Source organism: Stegostoma tigrinum, chromosome 1 (assembly GCF_030684315.1).
Source record: "Stegostoma tigrinum isolate sSteTig4 chromosome 1, sSteTig4.hap1, whole genome shotgun sequence".
In the NCBI taxonomy this organism is placed as follows: Eukaryota; Metazoa; Chordata; class Chondrichthyes; order Orectolobiformes; family Stegostomatidae; genus Stegostoma; species Stegostoma tigrinum.
In genome coordinates, this window is record NC_081354.1 from 104,595,031 (window position 1) to 104,615,848 (window position 20,818).

Below are 20,818 nucleotides of genomic sequence, written 5' to 3' on the forward strand. Positions count from 1 at the left end.
AAGAATCCTGAGAATTTAGTTTTATTTGGTCAGACTAGGACTAGGGAATGCTGTTTAAAAATAGGAAGACTCCCTTTAAGATGGAGACGGTGGGATTTTGTTTTTCCATTTGAAGGTCATGAATCTTTGGAATTTTAATCTCTAAAGAGTGGTAAAGGAAAGGTGATTAAATATCTTTTAAGGTAGATTATTGATTCTTGACTAACAGAGGAGTTGAATATTGACCAAGGTAAATGCAGATGTGGAGTTCAATCCCCAACTAAATCAAATATGGCCCAACCAATGAAACTCTCATTGCCTGAATAAATGGTGAGCTGGTTCAAGGGACCAAATGGCCTTTTCCTCCTCCTTATTTGTATAATTGTTTGTATGTTCATATGTGCATGGGATGTGAGGATCACTCTCAAAGCTAACATTTGTGATTAATCTCTAATTGTTGTTGAGAAGTGGCCTATATAGTGAAGCTGTTTAAGATCGCTATATGTCATTTTAGTTATAAAGTCATAATCATTGAAGCATTGGAGGAAAACTGGGGACATATTTAATGAATAGTGTCAAACTAATCAGGAAGCAGAAAGACTTAACTTTGACCAAGTAGAATCATTGTAGAACAAAATTCTCAAAGCAAACATAATTATGTGATTGTTCGATAACAGCAATTCGGGTTTGAGGCCATGATGCCGAAACCGACAATGTTCTGGTCAGTTTGAGTCTTTTACCCTGGACTTTTAGTGTGATAAATCCGAAAGCTATCAGCCAACAGAGAAAAGAATCATCAGATTATTTTGGAAAAATGTGGACTTTTCAACTTTCAAAGGCGACACACAATACTGTCCTTTATCCAGCCCCTTCTGTTGCTTCTTCAAAAAACTGTAGCAAATTAGTTGAACATGATTTTCCCTTATGAAATCCATTCTGACTCTGTGTATGCTTATTAGATGTGACTATAAATAAACCCATATTTATTTATGAGACTATTAACCCAATACCAAATTATTGTTTCTTACGTTTCCTTACAGTTAAAATTAAGCTGGCCGGCCTGTAATTGAAGAGCTTACACCTGTATCAGAGTAATGTTTGCAATCTTCCAGTCCATCATTGCCTCCCCTGAGTCTGTCTAAATAAGACCAAAGGTTTGTGGCCAATGCTGCCACAATTTCCACTTCTTCTTCCATCACTATCTTTAGATCCATCTCATCCAGGTCCGGGCTAGTCAAATACAGAAACTGTATTCAATAACAATTTTAACATTTTTGAACCCTTTTGTTATTTTTCTCAATGGCCTAGATGGTGGCTTCTTAATAAAGACGCATGCAGAATATTCATTTAATGCCTCAGTGATGCTCCCATTCATGTGTAAATCCTTTTTGGCACCTAATCAGTCTTAATCCTACTTTTGCCATCCTTTGCTATTTATGCACCTACACAAGACTTTAGGCTCCCCTTAGCTGTCAATTGCTTTTTCTTTTTTCACTTTTGAAACTTCTATAGTGAGCCTGGTTCTCAACTATATTTCCTACCCAACACAAGTCTGATGAAGGGTCTAGGCCTGAAACGCCAGCTTTTGTGCTCCTGAGATGCTGCTTGGTTTGCTGTGTTCATCCCGCTACACACTTTGTTATCTTGGATTCTTCAGCATCTGCAGTTCCCATTGTCTCTGATCACAAGTCTGAAACACACTCGTTCTTACCCTAATTTCTGTCTCAATTTATTTGCCCTACCTTTGCTTTTGAGGAATGTTGCTTGATTATGCCCAAGCCATCTCTTCTTTGAAAATAGCCCATTAGTCAGCAGCTATAGAATGTTGACAATGACATGAATTTTCATTGGCAGGTGTGTCTATAAGACCATTCAGTTCCATAGAGATTGTTTCCTTTCTTTACATGCTGATTCTCCGCAATCTCTTTCAACTCCAAAAGATGATTTGTGTTTTATATAGACAACTGATGAGCACAGATTATACTGCTAATGGGCAGGGCTCACCTCCAGCTATTAAATTGTGTATTTGTGACAAACGGGTGGAGGGGCTCTCATTCTCTCAGCACATTTAAGTAAGCAGCTAGGTCTCTGGCACTGAGCCTGGCTCTGTGGCTCAGAAGGGAAAAGGGGAGAATAGGAGAGCAATAGTGATAGGAGATTCAATGGTTAGGGGAACAGACAGCAGATTCAGTGGTACCGAGCGAGACTCCCGGATGGTATGTTGCCTCCTGGTGCCAGGGTCAGGATCGTCTCAGAACAAGTCTACAGGATTCTTAAGTGGGAGTGAGGGCAGCCAGAAGTTATGGTACATATCGGGTACCAATGAAATAGCTAGGAAACTAGATTAGGACCTGAAAAATAAAAAAAGAGTTAGGATGGAAGCTAAAAGCCAGGACGTAGTAGAGTAGTAATCTCAGGATTACTACCAGTGCCATTAGCTAGTGACTCCAGGAATAGAGAGCAAGTGCAGCTGAACATCTGGTCAATGAGCTGGTGTAGGGGGGAGTGCTTCACATATGTGGATCATTGGGATACCTTCTGGGGAAGGTGGGACCTGTACAGGAAGGAAGGGTTGCACCTAAACTGGAAGGGCACCAATATCCTGGGTGGGAGATTTGCTAGACCTCTTCAGGAGGGTTTAAACTAGTTTGGCAGGGGGTGGAAAACAGAGCTACAGATCAGAGGATGGAGTAGCCGGTGTACAGGAAGATACAGCATGCAGACAGTCTGTGAGGAAGGATGAGCAGTTGATAGGGCAAAGTTTCAGTCAGTGCGACGGGTCGAAGTGTGTCTATTTTAATTGAAGAAGTGTCAGACTTAGAGCATGGATTAGTACTTGGAACTATGATGTTGTGGCCATAACAGAGACTTGGGTATCACAGGGGTAGGAATGGTCGTTGGATGTTCCGGGTATGGATGTTTCAAAAGAAATAGGGAGGGTGGGAAAAGAGGTGGGGGAGGGGCATTGCTAGTCAGGGATGGTATCACAGCTGCAGAAAGGGAGGTCGTGGAGGAGAGTTTGTCCACTGAGTTGGTATGGGTGGAAGTCAGAAACAGGAGAGGAGCAATCACTTTATTGAGAGTTTTCTGTAAACCCCCCCAATAGCAACAGAGACACTGAGGAACAGACAGGAAGACAGATTTTGGAAAGGTGTAATTGTTGTTACGGGTGACTTCAACTTCCCTAATATAAACTGGGACCTCCTAAGTCCAAGTATTTTGGATGGAGCAGATTTTGTCAGGTGTGTCCAGGAAGGATTTCTGACTGATTATGTAGATAGGCTGATGAGAGGAGAGGCCATATTGGATTTGGTGCTTGGCAACGAACCAGGCCAGGTGTCAGATCTCTTGATAGGAGGCATTTCGGTGATAGTGATCACAATTCCCTGACCTTGACATTAGTCATGGTGAGGAAGAAGAGCAGATGTTTTGTAAAGTATTTAATTGAAGGAGGGGGAATTAGTGTTATTAGGCAAGAACTGCGGAGCATAAATTAGAATCAGATGTTCTCGGGGAATGCACGACAGAAATGTGAAGGTTTGTTTAGGGAGCAGTTGCTTCAAGTACTGGATAGGTTTGTTCCACCAAGGCAAGGAAGGGATGGTAAGGTAAAGGAACCTTGGATGACAAAAAATGTGGAACATCTTGTCAAGAGGAAGGAGGAAGCTTACTTAAGTTTGAGGAAACAAGGATTGGTCAGGGCTCTAGAGGTCTACAACATAGCCAGGAAGGATCTGAAGAATGGACTTAAGAGAGATAGAAGGGGTATGAGAAATCCTTGGCAGGCAGGATCAAGGCAAACCCCAACGTGTTCTATGCTTATGTGAGGAACAAGAGGATGGCCGGAGTGAGGGTAGATCCAATCAGGGATAGTGGAGGGAACTTGTGTGCGAAGTCAGAGGAGGTAGGGGACGTCCTTAATGAATACTTTACTCCAGTATTCAGCAGTAAGAGGGACCTTGACGTTGGTGAGGACACCATGAAACTGGCAGATATTCTTAAACAGGTTGATGTTAGGAAGGAGGATGTGCTAGAAATTTTGAAAAACCTGAGCTTAGATAAATACTGTGAGTCAGATGGGATATATCCAAGGTTACTACAGGAAGCAAGGGAAGAGATTGCTGCCCCTTTGGTGATGATCTTTGCGTCCTCACTGTCCACTGGAATAGTACCAGATGACTGGAGGGTTACAAATGTCATTCCCTTGTTCAAGAAAGGAAATAGGGATAATCCTCAGAATTATAGACTGGTCAGTCTTATTCTGTGGTGGGCAAATTATTGGAGAGGATTCTGAGAGATAGTATTTGTGATTATTTGGAAAAGCACAGTCTGATTAGAAATAGCCAGCATGGCTTTGAGAGGGGCAGGACATGTCTCACAAACTTTATTGAATTATTTGAGCATGTGGCAAAACACATTGGTGAAGGGGAGCAGTGGATGTGGTGTATATGGATTTTAGCAAGACATTTGATAAAGTTCCACATGGTGGGCTTATTCAGTAAGTAAGGAGACATGGGATTCAGGGAAATTTGGCTATCTGGATAGAAGACTAGCTTTCCAATAGAAGGCAGAGAGTGGTAGTAGATGTAAAGTATTCAACCTGGAGCTTGGTGACCACTGGAGTTCCGCAGGGATCTGTCCTGGGACCTCTGCACTTTGTGATTTTTATAAATGAGTTGGATGAGGAAATGGAAGGGTGGGTTAGTAAGTTTGCCAAATACATGAAGGTTGGTGGAGTTGTGGATAGCGTGGAGGGCTGTTGTAGGTTGCACCAGGACATTGACAGGATGCCGAGCTGAGCATAGAAGTAGCCAACAGAATTCAACCCGGAAAAGTGTGAAGTGATTCATTTTGGAAGGTCGAATTTGAATGCAGAATACAAGGGTAATGGCAGGATCTTGGTAGTCTAGAGGAACAGAGGGATCTTGGAATTCACATCCATAGATCCCTCAAAGTTGATAGGGTTGTAAAGAAGGCATATGGTATGTTGGCTTTCATCAGCAGAGGAATTGAGTGAAAGAGCCGCGAGGTTATGCTACAGCTCTATAAAACCCTGGTTAAACCACACTTGGAATATTATGTTCAGTTCTGGTAACCTCATTACAGGAAGATTGTGGAAGCTTCAGAGAGGCGATTTACCAGGATGCAGCCTGGACCGTAGGGCAGGTATTATGAGGAAAGGTTGAGAGATCCAGGGCTTTTTTCATTGGAGCAAAGACAGGTGAAAGGCGACTTGTTAGAGGTATACAAGATGATGAGAGGCATGGATAGAGTGGATAGTCAGAGACTATGTAGGGTATGCAGGATAGTTTGATCTTAGTAGGATAACAGGTCAGCACAGCATCATGGGTCGAAGGGCCTGTACTGTTCCATGTTCTACATTCTACATTCTTAAACACAGTGTAAATTTCTGAAATGCCTGGAAAGCCAAGTGGAGGTGTGTCCTGAGCACTTCATAAATTTGACTTTAATTCATTGGATATAATTTTGTTGTACAAAAGTAACAATACCAGCCTTCAGTTAAATCTTTCATAACTGAGCTGCTGGATTATTAGAATTGGGAATAATGGTGTGGGAGATAAATCCATAATAGCCTCATGAAAAATGAATATATATTTGAAAATAAACATTTAAGGGAAAGTGAAGAAATATCTCTTTCAAAGTTATTTTTTCAAGAAATTGGTACAAATAAACTGGGCGAAAATTGTTTTCTGTGCTGTAACATTCTGTGATCCAAGGCACAGATGAAAACAAGCCCAACTTGGCCTGTTTGAATATTTGCAAATAAATTTGAATGAATTCAATTAAAAATGATTCTGTTTGAAAAAATATTGACTTATGTTTTTGATAATTCAGTTTCACATCATTAATTTTGTTGGAAGTATAGAAGCCCTATTCCCATGAAGACTGTCCTCCCATCAATGAGTGTGTTACATCTTTAAGTACGAATTGAAAATTGGCTCATTATTCTCTAAGCTCAGTAATACTCTTCCATTGATTATCATTTTACAAGCAGACTATCAAGATGAGAATTACAATGGTAGCATACATTTTGTTCACAGTTATGTTTAACAATTAATAATAACAATTAATTCTGCTGACTTTACTTTGTATTTGTTATAGGCCTACTTATCATCAACATTTTGGATCACTATATTGGATGCCTTTTATCAAAGTCTTGTTTGCTTCTTTGTTCCATATTTTGTAAGTGATGTAACATCTATTATATTTTGTTTTCTCTATTACAATTTTTGTCAAATGGGGTAAACCCCCCAGTAATGGGAAGAAACATTGAGTGGTATGTGGCAGCCAATCTGCTAATATGTACTTTCTGTCACTATCAAAATTTAAATCAGGGTCCAGCTTCTCTTACACAATTTAGTGAATTAATAGACAGTTTTCTCTGAGATGTGGACAAATAAACAATTTTGATAAACTGATTATTGATTGAACACTTTCATTCCTAATCAATTACGTACTTTTCTTATTCAGGAATCATGAGGGATAAGAAGGGGTTTTTCGATATTGTCTGATCATTTAAGAACCTTAAAACTCTTCATAGGGCCACTGGAAGCTCTTTGTTTTAGTGCTGATCTATGTTCAGTCAGCTGTAAAATGATATGTTTCTTCACATCAAGTCTCAGTTAGACTTGAAGATGGTCCTGAGATTGTTCAAGATGCAAAACCTCTCAGCTGGCTGACTACCAGAGAGCCGAGATTTATTTGATAATGAGATTGAGACAGTTGATGAGGTTCATCAGGGTGCATGTGAGTCAACTTGGTGGGGTGGGGGAATCACTGTGGTAATTGGATAATTTTAGATAAATGTACTTCTTGTTTTGCAAAATGTTGAATGTTTTCTGCATTTTTTATAAACAAAGATGTCAAGAATGGGTTGTGGGCCTGAATCAGAGGAAAGAAGATAAGATAGAAAGCATAAGTTAATAGAAATGAGCATAGTAAGGGAGTTGGGGAGAAGACTGCTTAAGTAAACCAGAGCGCAGTATCTTCTCTATTGCTGAAGAGGAGCAGAGAGGTGTAAGATAGAAAAGAGAAAAAGCTGGAAAGTAACTTTAACAGAAAAATAATTTTGGACAGATTATATAAATTTCAATATTGGTAATATATGTAACATTAACTGTAATGAACTGTTCCTATATAATTAATGTTCTACTCATGAATTATAGTATCAAACATAAATGAATTAGAATTCAGCATGGCGTGTTTTCTTTGTTAGTATCTGTTAGTGCTAATGCTGTAAAGTAGGGAGACAGTTTGAACTGTTATTTATGTACTAAGGAACAAGAAGTATTAATAAGGAGCGCATTCATTAAAGGTAAGTTAGTTTGGGACTAGTTATGTCCTAAAATTGGACATGTGTTAGAATACTACAATATGTGATGTCTTTGATTTAGCTGTAAGTTAATCAGGATTTCCTACTGTGGTTAAACTAAAGTTTATTTTGCAATTTTCATCAGTTCTGGAGGATCTCTTGTTGTTCATCCAGATTCAAGAGCTCACCTGTTGTTCTCAATTAAATAACTCTCTGGCTATTTGCAAAGCTGGGGGAATTAGCAGAAGAGAGGTGTTAGATGAATAGCTGTTCCAGGGAGTCTCTGTGACTAAGAGATAATTGGAACTGCAGATGCTGGAGAATCCAAGATAACAAAGTGTGGAGCTGGATGAACACAGCAGGCCAAGCAGCATCTTAGGAGCACAAAGGCTGACGTTTCATCAAGGTCTAGGCCCAAAACAGCAGCTTTTGTACTCCTAAGATGCTGCTTGGCCTGCCGTGTTCATCCAGCTCCAAACTTCATTATCTCGGAGTCTCTGTAACTGAGACTGGTTGAATGGTCTCCTTCAGTTCTGCAGTCATTCTTTGATTCTAAATTCACAGGCATCCTTAAAAATTAAAAACAGTAAATTGTTGGACTCTTTAGCATGGCTCTGACAAGTTATATTTTAAAATTATCCTTTTCTTTTCAGACTTACTTTGGCTCAGATATGGATATCTACTCATTCGGAACACCTATCAATACTGCCATACTGTGCATTATTCTTTTACACTTAATGATAGAAGGCAACACTTGGGTAAGGACAATAGAGCTATGTTTGTTGATTGGATGTAACTCCATACGTTCTGCTTATAACATAATGTTGAATTCATAACATTTTAACATAGTATTACAAATTTAGATACTCATCCTAATTTCCTACTCCTAAGAGTATGCAAAGTATGTGTTTCAAAAAACTACCTGAATGATGCAAACTAATCTCATTCATAATATCCCCAGAGTGCTGTGAAGTGATCTGGTTAATATTTATGGAGAAAATTTATTGCAATTCTTAAAAGAATTAAGCTACTCATGAGCATGTTCTCATTAATGCCTTCATCACCTTACAACTTAATTTCTCTAATATTCTCTTTGTTGATCTCCCAGTTCCACCTTAAACAAACTCCAACTGAATAAAATTTTTAAGGTAGTATAGAAAGCAGACAAACTCCCAAAAGCCATCATCTCAGTACAAGAATTCTCTTCCACAGTATTGTGATTTTTTGATTTTCTGGGGTGCATTTTAGGCCTCAACAAGGGCTAATACAGTAGTGGTGGGCACATAAATTTATGCACCTCATTGGTGTGCCAGTTTCCTTATACCATCCCACCTTTCCACTGAAACAAATTCCCAAAGATAAGAGGAAATTGGCCACAGTTACCTATCAAGTGTGGTGGGCAGTTAACACAGATCCTTAAAGGCCTACTAAGGCCCATTGTTAGAGGCTAACAAGGGGACAATGCTCCAGGAGGTTTAGTAGCTCTCTATGAGCACCTGACTTCAGTTGAAGGCGCAGGTAGCCTTTGCTGGTGGCTTAGCTGCTAAGAGTGAGTGTGTTTCTCTTAAATTTAATTCCCCAAAACGTTGAAGAGAGGAAGCCTCAACGTGACTATGTCTTCTCTAATTTATCTGTCAAGATAACCTGCTGCTTCAATGCTGAAAGGCCTCCTCTTGGAACACCTCACCTCCTAGCTTTAATGCCTGTCTATTGTCCTTAATTGAATGAGAGCCCAGCCCCTATGAATTATTTGGTAAATTTGGAAAAAATCATAACCAGGTGACTGTTCCACACACACTGCAGACTTCTGATCCTCATTTGGATTGACAATGGGGTCACAAAGTCTGCGGGGATAGTATTTGTCTTCTGTCTTACCTTCATGCTCTCTATGTCCTTCCCTTTACTGCCATAATCCCCTGAATTCTTCTGTCCCAGTAAGCGTATTTTGTTCTTCCAAATTAAAGCTGCTGAACCTTTCTTATCTAATTTGTCACTTGCCATCCTGACTTAGAATATACCACTATTTCTTTACTGAATCTGGGTCAGCAGTTCAAGAAGGCAGCTCACCACAGCCTTTATAAGGGCAACTAAGGACAGGCGATAAATGTTGGCCAGCCTACCAGCACACCCACATGTGAATTAAAGAAAAGCCCACAATTTAATACCCATCAAGGAAATTTATAAAGCCCTTTGTTTAAGGATGGATTGTCAACAATATCAGCCTAGCACTTTGTTTCAGCATAGATGAAAAAAATATAAGATATAATATAAGGTGCATGTGAATGGACTCTGAGATAACAAAGTGTAGAGCTGGATGAACACAGCAGGCCAAGCAGCATCTTAGGAGCAGAAAAGCTGGCGTTTCGTGCCTAGACCCCTCTCCTATTATGTCTGTGAATGGACTCTGTTAGCTTTTCATTATATTATGATGCTTATTGTCATACAAACTAGATTGGGTGAATCTCAAGTTGTCATAAATATGAATATAAGATGTATAAATGTGTCACCCTTAGTTTGGAAAAAGGACTTCAAATTTGTGGAGTCACATAATGAGGAGGCCGTTTTTGTTGGCAGCCGATTCCAGCAGAAGCTCCTTACAGGCAGAATTCCATGAAAAACCATTAAATTAGGTGCAAGCCATTTAAGTAGTCAAAACACCATGAAAGTGGGAGACTTAAACAAAGAGAATCTCTCCCACCAACCTTTTCCAATTTCAAGTTCACTTAACAACCAACTTGCTGGAAATTTGACTGGAAGAAACCCCACAGCTTACCAAATAGTTTGCTTTACCAGATTTTTACTTAAACTTTAAAGTATCATTTTCATCTAAGAATCCGTAGGACTGCCACAAATGAGATTAGAATAATTATAAGTTATAACTGTATTGTTTTACTTTTATCTGCATTTAATTTTTGAAAGAGTGAGCTAAGTGGGTGAGAGGGCAAGTGTGAATAATCTTCTTCATCTTAAAATGATCAAAAATCTTATTCCGGAAATTATTCAATTGGGGCATTCACCCTACACGTATGAAAACAAACACCTTTTACAAGTACTTATGTTGCCACCAGCGTAAAAAGAAACACAGATTCTAAATCTGACACTGTTTATGGTGAAAACTCACAAGCGGGCCAAAGACTGCTACTTTGGCCATGATAAATACCTAAAATGCACAAGTTACTCTAGCAAGGTACCTCAAAAATTGAATAACAACATAAATAAACAGAAAGAAAAATGTCCAGTTCTAGATTTGATTTTATGACTGAGCAACTCTTGCAGAACAACCTTCATGGTTGTTATGATAACTTATCTCTAACGTATATTTTACAACAAATCCTAACCTCACAGTAAATTACATTATTCCACAGATACTTTTTACCTTTTAACGCATGCTGCTAAACGCATAAGAATTTAATTATTCCATAACAATCAATGCAAATAGTTTAAAAATAATCACTTGCAAAGTTTTACGGTTTTGATTTCTTTTAAGAGAGGTACCAACATCAGTTAATTTTCTAATGATTTATTTTCATTTCAGACATGGATTCATTGGGCTATAATGGGAGGCAGTGCTCTCCTTTACTTTGTATTTGCACTGGCTTTTGGAGGAACTTGTGTAAACTGCAACCATCCATCAAATCCATATTGGATCATGGAACGACAAATGTCAGACCCACTCTTCTACTTGGTCTGCATCCTCGCTACAGTAATAGCTTTGCTCCCCAGGTAATGTGCACTTCTGCTTCAAATGGTTAGATATTCTCTGTTTATTTCTAATTTATGATTTGTACTTCGGTACTTTGTACCTAAGATGGCACCATGAGAGGCATCATTGCAAACTGTTCACAGTACTCTGTACTTGAGTACACATGACAATAAAGGATATTCTATTCTATTGTATTCTAATAGGTGTCCTAATTGAGGGGCAGAGCCCTGCCAAGTAGACACATGAAATTGCTTGATAGCATTCTGATGAAGAGCATGAGAGTTATTGCCATTTCAGTATTTATCTCTCTGTTAACACCACAACAACAGATTTTCTAGTCATTATAACTTTACTGTTGTGCAGTTGACTGTTTGCACATTGGCCATCACATTCCCTTCTTCACACCAATGGGTTACACTTCACAAGTATTTCATTAGCTGTAAGTTGCTTTGTAACATCCTAAAGTCATGAAAGGTGCCAAATTAATGCAAGGTCTGTTTGATTCATAATTTCCTTATCAGTTTTTGTTAATCTTATTCCTGTATCCAGTGTACTGGAATTACGTAATTTATAGTCAAAGCTGATATTACTTCTCCTAATCAATTAAACAAAAGACTTGCATTGTGCTTTTCATAACCAGCAGATGCCATTGAAGCCAGTTATGTTATGTTTTGTTTTGATGTAGGCCATGATGAACATTGTGAAAATGTTAAATTTATAATCCTGCGGAGCTGTAGTCAAATCTGCAAGACGTTCAAATTAAAATGCTGAACGACATGTAACTCAAACTCATGTATACGCATACTGTTTGCCACAGGTTATCATTCACTCTTTTGTATCAGCACTTAAAATTTTGAAATGGCAATCCTATTTGTCAACTACTGCCTAAAATAGTAGAGCTATAATGCATGCATATAAAAAGTGAGTCTCTCTTTGCCATCTTGTATCAAAATTAGTTGTGGATGATAGCACAAGTTAACTTAAAATTATTTTTAAAATATGAATGTCACTAGCTTAATGCTCTCTCAATGTGTCGTTGAGAAGGCTGTGACAAAGAAGCTGTCATCTTAAACTTCTGCGTGTCTCTGTGTAACTAACCCACTTTGTCAAGAAGGATATTCCAGGACTTTATGCTCATTTATGAGACATGGGCATCATTAGCCCTATCACTAATTGTCCAGGACAATGTGATACTGAGCTGCCTCCTTGAATCGCTCATTTCTTGGTTTGGTTACCTCAATTAGTTAGACAGTTGATTTGCGAAGCAGAGTAATGCCAACACAACAGACTAAATTTGCATATGAGCTGTGATCACTTTGAAGGCCTGCCTTCACATTGTTGCCATTTACTTGAGCTGTAGTAACTCGCAGGTTAAACTCTCCTCCAGACATCTCTCTACTGAGGCAGCAGCGTATGGTCATCTGGGATTCTGGTGACCTTCACTTCTGCGGAGACACTTGTAGTGCTGCTAAGAATGGAGTTCCAGGGATTTGACCCAACAGTAGTGAAGGAAGAGTGATTTAGATCCAAGACATAATGGTGTGTGGCTCGGAAGGAAACTTGCAGGTCATCTTGTTCCATGCTTCTACTATCTTTGTCCTTCTTGCTGATGGAGATTGCAGGCTTGGAAGTGCTATCTGAGAACTCCTGATGAACAGTTGCAGTGAAGTATTGTAGATTATATATATTGCTGCCACTGAGTGTTGATGGTGAAGGGGATGAATGCTAAAGCTGGTACATGGGGCCTCAGTCAAACAGGCTGCTTTGTCTTCAAGCTTCTTTAACATTGTTGGAGCAACAGTCATCCAAGAAAATTGGGGGTTTTCCATCACTCTTCTCCTTTGTAGATGGTTGACAAGTACTGGGGAGATGAGAGTGGAATTACTCACTACAGAGCTCCTAGCCACTGACCTGCTATTGTTGCCACATGTGGCTAATTCAGCTTAGTTTCTGGTCAGTGGCATTTCTCAGGATATTGATATTGGAGGATTCAACAATAGCAATGCCGATGAATGATGTGGGCTGAGGATTACATTTCCCCTTGTTGGATATGGTTATTGTCTGCCTCTTGTGCAAATGATATTCATTCAGTAAAATATTGCCAGTTGTCAACCCAAGCCTGAACGTTGTACAGATATTGCTAAATATGGATATGGATGGCTTCAATATCTTAAGAAGTACAAGTATTGTTAAATGCTGTGCAAACATCAACAATTTCCCCACTTCTACTTTATGATGGACAGAAGGTCATTGATGAAGCAACTGAAGATGATTGAGCCTAGAACTCTACACCGAGGATCCACTGCAATGATATCCTGACGGTGGGACAATTCGTCTCTGGCAAGCACAGCTATTTTCCTGTGTGCTGTGTATGATTCAAACCAGTAGAGAGTTTTTTCCAATTCCGATTAACTCTGGTTTGGTTCCTTGATGCCATGCTTTGTGAAATACTACCTTAATATCAAGGACAGTTAATCTCACCTCCCCTTAGTAATGACAAAGGAACAGTATTCTTGCAAATAAGGATGCTGGATGATTGGAGGGAGTTTGCAAAGGGTGATATTCCCAAGCAACTACTGCCTTATTCTAGGTAATAAAGGTAGTAAATTTGGATTGCAACACAAAAGAAACTTTGAGTTGCTCTAGTGCAGTTATGGATGTACAGAATGTTTAGGATAGTGTAGGGACTGCCAATCAAATGAGATGCTTTGTGTTAATTTTAACTTGCTGGCACTGCACTCAGCCAAGTAACTAAAAAATATTTCATCAGGTATCTTGAAAGTGGTAGAAAGGCTATGGGAAGCTGGGAGGCAGGTTATTTGCCTCAGAATACTTAGCCTCTGACCTCCTCCTGGATCTTCAATGGGTAGTAGACAACTCAAAAAAACAAAATACCATTGAATGTCAAAGAGAGGAGGGTGGGAAATTACAGAAAAATAAAAGTAGAAAGTTCTGGAGAATCAGTTAACATTCTGAAAAATATTGTATCAGACTCAAAAAGTTAACACTATTTCTCTTTCCATATATACTGCCAGGAATACTGAATTTCACTAGCATGTTTGTTTATATTTTGAACTTTTTTCACATCTGCTGTAATTTGCTTTTGTAGGAAGGTTATGTAGGGATGTTAGTTCACCTGGACTTGGATTCATTGTTTATCTTTTGGTCTTGAGAAGATTGAAGTTTTGCAACTTCATAATAAAGCAGGAAGTTATGTTTATTTTGTCCAATTTGCCCTACAGTTACAAATAAAACACACTACCAAAAGGTAAACTGCTACCAATTGAACAATATGTAGATCTGGAAAACATTTTGCTTAATTATTAGAAAATGAATATTTTTCAAACAAAATGATACACTTGCAACATTTATTTGCTTCTAATGAAGCATACCTATAGAATCTTATTAAATTAGCAAATTAAACAACATTCTCATTTGGGCTAATAAGCAGCCAGTTACAAATCACCACACCAGTGCTGGGCAATACCATATCAAACAAATCTCACAGCCTCTCTGTGACATTTAATGGCATTATAATTATTCAATTCCATACTATCTACTGTAGCTCCAAAAGCAAATCAGCAGCTAGGTTTTTTTTGATCTCATAGCTCAACTTCACAATTGTTTTTCTGTATCTGTATTTTTGTAAATATTGAACTATTTGCTTCGAGGGTACGGTAAAGGCTTCATTTAAATGTAAGTTAACAAACTCCAGATAATCCAAAACTCTCAGAACTCCAAATGAAGCTAAAACAACCTTCATCACGTATAATACAGATATACAGTCTCGCTTAAAAGCTATACATGGTTCTTTGCACTTTAGAACATAATGCATGAAGGTTGGAGCTCAGCTGGCTAGATAGCTTGCAGAAAAATGACAACATGTGTGTTTTATTCCTTTTCTGGCTGTGTTAAACTTGGGACCAACCTCCTCCCTGGACCTCAGATTTAAAGACAATGGCAAAGCACCAACAATGAAAACTGCCAAATAGCTAAGGGTGAAGCATCAACTGAAAATGGGCCAAGGGCCTATCTATGGGCAGAGCACAAATGGAATGTAAACGTAATTAAAGATGACATAAAAATGAACAAAAAAAACCTGCTTTGTAAATGCTCTATATCTTATTTATTGTATTTTAAAGCACAATATAAAATAAAACCCCCACTTACTTGAAACCCCATGTGTAGATGACATCCATGTTTTGCGATAATTAGTTAAGTATGCACTTTTGAGCCTTTGAGCTCAAACAGTGCTGCAGCAAGGAGAAAGTCTCAGTATAGATTATTTTGAAGGATGACCATGTATGTTCAAATGGCAATTAGCCTGCACAATCCGCAGTCAGTAATATTTAATTCAGAAAACATAGATAGTAGTTACACTAGTGCCCCAACAAATTCTATTTCTGTGTTGTATATATATCTCTATGACTGTAAATCAGAATGTAAAATGCATCAATTCCAATAGGTTAACCTGTAAACATGCTTCACCATTCCACACCATCTGCATGACCGTTCCCCAACACCTGCCCCATCCCTGACCATAGATGTGCATCATGATCATCAGTGTCCTGATCATTGATTTTATTTCTCATAATTTCAAAGCATTCTCCTCTCCTGCCAAAGTAAACAGCAAGGTATAATTTCTTCGGTTCATCTAAAAATGGCACTTCGCAAATGAAAAAGGAACAGACTTCCTGTTTCCCAGGTAATCTGGCCAAAGTGGATTAAAAATCAAAGCATGCAACCTGTTTAATTTTTCAACAATTAATCTGCCTTCTAGGAAAAGATTATCCCATGTTTCTCATTCCTTCAGTGTTAAAATCAGATATGGGAGTAGCATTCACTATAAGCTGGGTTTCTATTTTAGATTTTTTCATTTTTATGTTGCACCTGATGGAAACGGTCACCATGCTTTGATACTACTACATCTTCAATTTAATAATCCTAAATGCTGAATAAAGCTCAAATTTTTGCTTTGGTTTCCAGGTACGCCTATCGCATTTTTCAAGGAACCGTATTTCCAACTCCCCTGCTCAAGGCTCGTCAACTGGACAAGCAGAGCTCTAAGGAATGCAAAAAGTCAATCCAAGAGTGGAATGGCACCCCGCCAGACTGTGAGGTACCTGTTGTGAATACCTTCAACTCTGTAACTAACATTACCATTTCGAGAAAAAAATGTTCAGATCAGACTACTGTTTTATCAAAGGATGAAGCACCTTTGGTTGCTGCACCAGCAAAAGGACAATCTGCCATGACTGTAATTCCATTGAATGAAATTCCATCAGAAAGCAATAGTATATTTGTCAAGGGAAGTACTGTTTTGTTTAAAGCAAAAATGGTTCCAAACTCTGATCTGGTAGAAAAATCGTGTGCAAATCCTGACTGTGACAGCTTGCACACTCAAATGTGTTCAGAAGAAGACAATGAAGGAATGGCTTTGCAATCTAAGAACAAAAATACCTCCTCTTCCATATGGGGTAAGACTGGTAGATTACAGGAATTTGCTCCAGCAGTGTGCTAGCACTACTTAATCAGAAAGGACGCCATGAACTGCTTGCTACATGGGGGTAAAAACTGTTTTTATGTCACTGTTTTGAGATGAAATAATTTATTGTGGCCAGTATTGCTGTTCAACGTGTTGTTGCAGACCACAAACTATACTACTGCCTTGCTGTGAAGAGTTTCTCTCTAATACGAAAATAGGATGCACCGTGGAATATTGAGATATAAGTTGCTGCATTTCAGTCCCTTTGGACTGAACTCCTGATGTCAATCATGTCTCTATGCATATCCATTACATGGAGTGTATGATTTTTTACAGGAAAAATAGCATTTCCTTATTGGCCATCACTAGAAACAGGACAAGGAGGGAATGCAGCACTGAATCCCTGATCATTTCACAGTCAGGCAACAATCAGGAGGACAAATGAAGTTAAGCAAGCTGTTAATAGCTATCTGAGTCAAATTATCATGCTTTTTTTACCTGTTGATTTTCTAAAAATATTGAATTCTAATCAGGTTCTCATCTTTGGGAATAGCATTATTTTCCAAGCTCAGTTTAGGACTATTTAATGAACTCAATGCAATGCAAATAATGGTCCTTTTAAAATTGGGCATGTGTCAAAAGGTGACTTTCAAACATATAAGCAAGATGTAAACAGAAATATTAACTGTGAATAAAGTAAGTCAGTATGGCTTGGAATTCCTTGAAAATTGATACTGTATGTTCAGCTTAGAACAAATTTCAAAATGAAAGAAAAATCGAAGAATTTCAGGTGCATGTGACTCATTGCAATTTTTAATGTTGTACCCAAATTTCTTCTTTGTTGTAACATTTCTGTGAAACCTACCCTCCTCATTAAAAATGAGTTCTGTTGCCATGTATAACAGTTTGTAACAGTTACGAACAGATTTTAAATTTGCATCTATGTGTGGGTGCAAAAGAATGTGAAAAATATATATTTCTTGTATTTTCATAAAATCTTTTCTGATTATGTTCGAGTTTATTTTGATTTCTCCTCACTGGTACGTTTTATTTGTATCTTTGACTGCATCAGTATAACATCAAAACAGTTTGCATTAAAAAATTTATAATTTCCGTGATTACATAAGGAATAAGTGGTTTCAAGTGTCAGATTGCATGCACAAGGAGGGACTTAAAGAAGGAATCTGGTATAACTTTGCCACTTACCTCAGGTTCAAGTTGCTTGCCTGTGTGTCCTTTTCTTTAATGCTGTTCTTCACTTTCTAAGATATGCTGATGGGATCCTCAAGAAATGTACGTTTAGCTCGATGGACAAACTATTGTAAGGTTTTCTGATTTGTGCCGTTTCAGGAAATTCTGCACCTACTTTCATTTCATCAGTCAATGGAAAAACCAAAGTTATAACTCTGCCTCTCACCACTATTAGAAATGTCAACCAGCACTATGCAATAACAACCCTTGGAACACTCACAATTATTGGTATTTGATGTTCCAAAAACAATACGCATTCTAAAATTTAACATTTCCAACTGCTGACAAGGATGCTGGATTAAAAGTCTACATGTACATGAGACTATCTAATTGAATGATTTATAATTTATTGATGCTTAAAGTTGTTACTTGCTCTAATAACAGGCACGATGTTTATTGTTAAATTTGCTCAATGTTTATGTATGCAACTTTGCAAATTGTTGGTTTTATTTTTTCCTTTCTGTTTTGGAAAACAAAGCCACTGACTGCTCACACAGATGATAAGAATATGACCATGTCCAATTCCACCACTATGAATTATGACAAAATGCATTATTTTCTTAGATAAGTTTCATAAAACATAGGTAGACACTAGCACTTGACCTAACATACAAAAAACGTACAAACAAGGAACAAGCCTCTCAGCCCCTTTTGCCTGCAGCACCATTCAGTAAGATCATGGATAATCTGATTTTAATATCAACTCTACATTCCTGCTTTCCACAATAATCTTTAACCCCCTTGGTAACCAAGAACTGTTTACCTCTCCCTTAAAAATATTTAATGATTATGGCATCCACTGCTTTTTAAGAAAAAGAATTCCCAAGACTCAATTCCCTGAGTGGGCAAAAGGTTTCCTCATATCTGTTTTAAATAGGTAACCTCTTATTTTTCAACTATGATGCCTAGTTCTGGATTCTCCCATAATAGGAAACATCCTTTCAACATCCACCCAGTGAAGTCCCCTCAGGATCTCATATGTTTCAGTCAAGTCACCTCTGACTGTTGTAAACTCCGGAGGATACAGACAATCCTACTTTGTAGGATTCCAAAAGCCACCGGCAGAATAGACCCCTTCTCTTGTGATGTTACAGCTCACTGGGTTAGTGCACTCAAAATCAAGCTCCACTATTCCCAGAGATAATGGGAACTGCAGATGCTGGGGAATCCAAGATAACAAAGTGTGTAGCTGGATGAACACAGCAGGCCAAGCAGCATCTTAGGAGCACGAAAGCTGACGTTTCAGACCTAGACCCTTCATCAGGAAAGGGGGATGGGGAGAGCATTCTGAAATAAATAGGGAGGGGGGGAGGCAGACTGAAGATAGACAGAGGAGAAGATAGGTGCAGAGGAGAGTATGGGTGGGGAGTTAGGGAGGGGATAGGTCAGTTCGAGGAGAATAGACAGGTCAAGGGGGCGGGATGAGTTCAGTCGGTAGGAAGTGGAGGTGCGGCTTGAAGTGGGAGTAGGGGATAGGTGGGAGGAAGAACAGGTTAGGCAGGCGGGGAAGAGCTGGACTGGTTTTGGGATGCTTTGGGGGAGGGGAGATTTTGAAGCTGGTGAAATCCACATTGAGACCATTGGGGTGCAGGGTTCCCAAGTGGAATATGAGTTGCTGTTCCTGCAACCTACGGGTGGCATCATTATGGCGCACACCATCTAAGGAATGGGAGGGGGAGTTGAAATGGTTCGCGACTGGGCGGTGCAGTTGTTTACTGCGAACCGAGCGTAGGTGTTCTGCAAAGCGGTCCCCAAGCCTCTGCATGGTTTCCCCAATGTAGAGGAAGCCACACTGTCTACAGCGGATGCAGTATACCACATTGGCGGATGTGCAGGTGAACATCTGTTTGATGTGGAAAGTCATCTTGGGGCCCGGGATGGGGTGAGGGAGGTGGTGTGGGGGCAGGTGTAGCGCTTCCTGCAGTTGCAGGGGAAAGTGCCGAGTGTGGTGGGGTTGGAGGGGAGTGTGGAGCAGACAAGGGAGTCGCGGTCTGCTTGATGTGGAACGTCATCTTTTCCGCACTTCATCCCTCACACCCCGCCCTCGCAATAACTGCCCAAAGAGAATCCCCCTAGTCCTCACATACCACCCCACCAACCTCCAGATGCAATGCATCATCCTCTGAGACTTCCGCCATCTACAATCTGACCTCACCACCAAAGACATTTTTCCCACCGCACCCTTATCTGCCTTCCGGAGAGACCACTCTCTCCGCGGCTCCCTTGTCTGCTCCACACTCCCCTCCAACCCCACCACAGCCGGCACTTTCCCCTGCAACCGCAGGAAGTGCTACACCTGTTCCCACACCACCTCCCTCACCCCCATCCCGGGCCCCAAGTTGACTTTCCACATCAAGCAGACGTTCACCTGCACATTCGCCAATGTGGTATACTTCTTCTACATTGGGGAAACCAAGTGGAGGCTTGGGGACCACTTTGCAGAACACCTACGCTCAGTTCGCAGTAAACAACTGCACCGCCCAGTTGTGAACCATTTCAACTGCCCCTCCCATTCCTTAGATGACATGTCCATTCCGGGCCTCCTGCAGTGCCATAATGACACCACCCGTAGGTTGCAGGAACAGCAACTCATATTCCGCTTGGGAACCCTGCAGCCCAATGGTATCAATGTGGATTTCACCAGCTTCAAAATCTTCCCTCCCTCCACTGCATCCCAAAACCAGCCCAGCTCGTCCCCGCCTGCCTAACCTCTTCTTCCTCTTACCTATCCCCTCCTCCCACTTCAAGCTGCACCTCCATTTCCTACCGACTGAACTCATCCCGCCCCCTTGACCTGTCCGTCCTCCCCGGACTGACCTATCCCCTCCCTACCTCCCCACCATACTCTCCTCTGCACCTACCTTCTCCTCTGTCTATCTTCAGTCTGCCTCCCCCTCTCTCCCTATTTATTTCAGAATGCTGTCCTCATCCCGTTTTTCTGATGAAGAGTCTAGGCCTGAAACAGCAGCATTTGTGCAGCTTGGCCTGCTGTGTTCATCCAGCCCCGTACTTTGTTATCCGCTATTCCCAGAGTTGTCACAAAAGTTGAATATTTTGAAATAAATGC

General features: G+C 39.8%; 1 protein-coding gene across 3 annotated transcripts in view; it reads left to right on the top strand.

Moving 5' to 3' along the window:
• Window positions 1-17,621, top strand: part of atp10d (ATPase phospholipid transporting 10D) — a 218,236-nt gene extending 200,615 nt beyond the window's left edge. The window contains exons 22-25 of one of the 3 annotated variants that reach the window (XM_048544369.2): window positions 6,103-6,183; window positions 7,966-8,070; window positions 10,848-11,035; window positions 16,002-17,618. In XM_048544369.2, the coding sequence (XP_048400326.1) occupies window positions 6,103-6,183; window positions 7,966-8,070; window positions 10,848-11,035; window positions 16,002-16,536 (909 nt within the window). In that variant the 3' untranslated portion in view covers window positions 16,537-17,618. Of the gene's footprint in view, window positions 1-6,102; window positions 6,184-7,965; window positions 8,071-10,847; window positions 11,036-16,001 lie in introns of all 3 variants that reach the window. The other 2 variants (XM_059647631.1, XM_059647625.1) reach the window with 2 other exon arrangements.
• The last annotated feature ends 3,197 nt before the right edge of the window (window positions 17,622-20,818 follow it).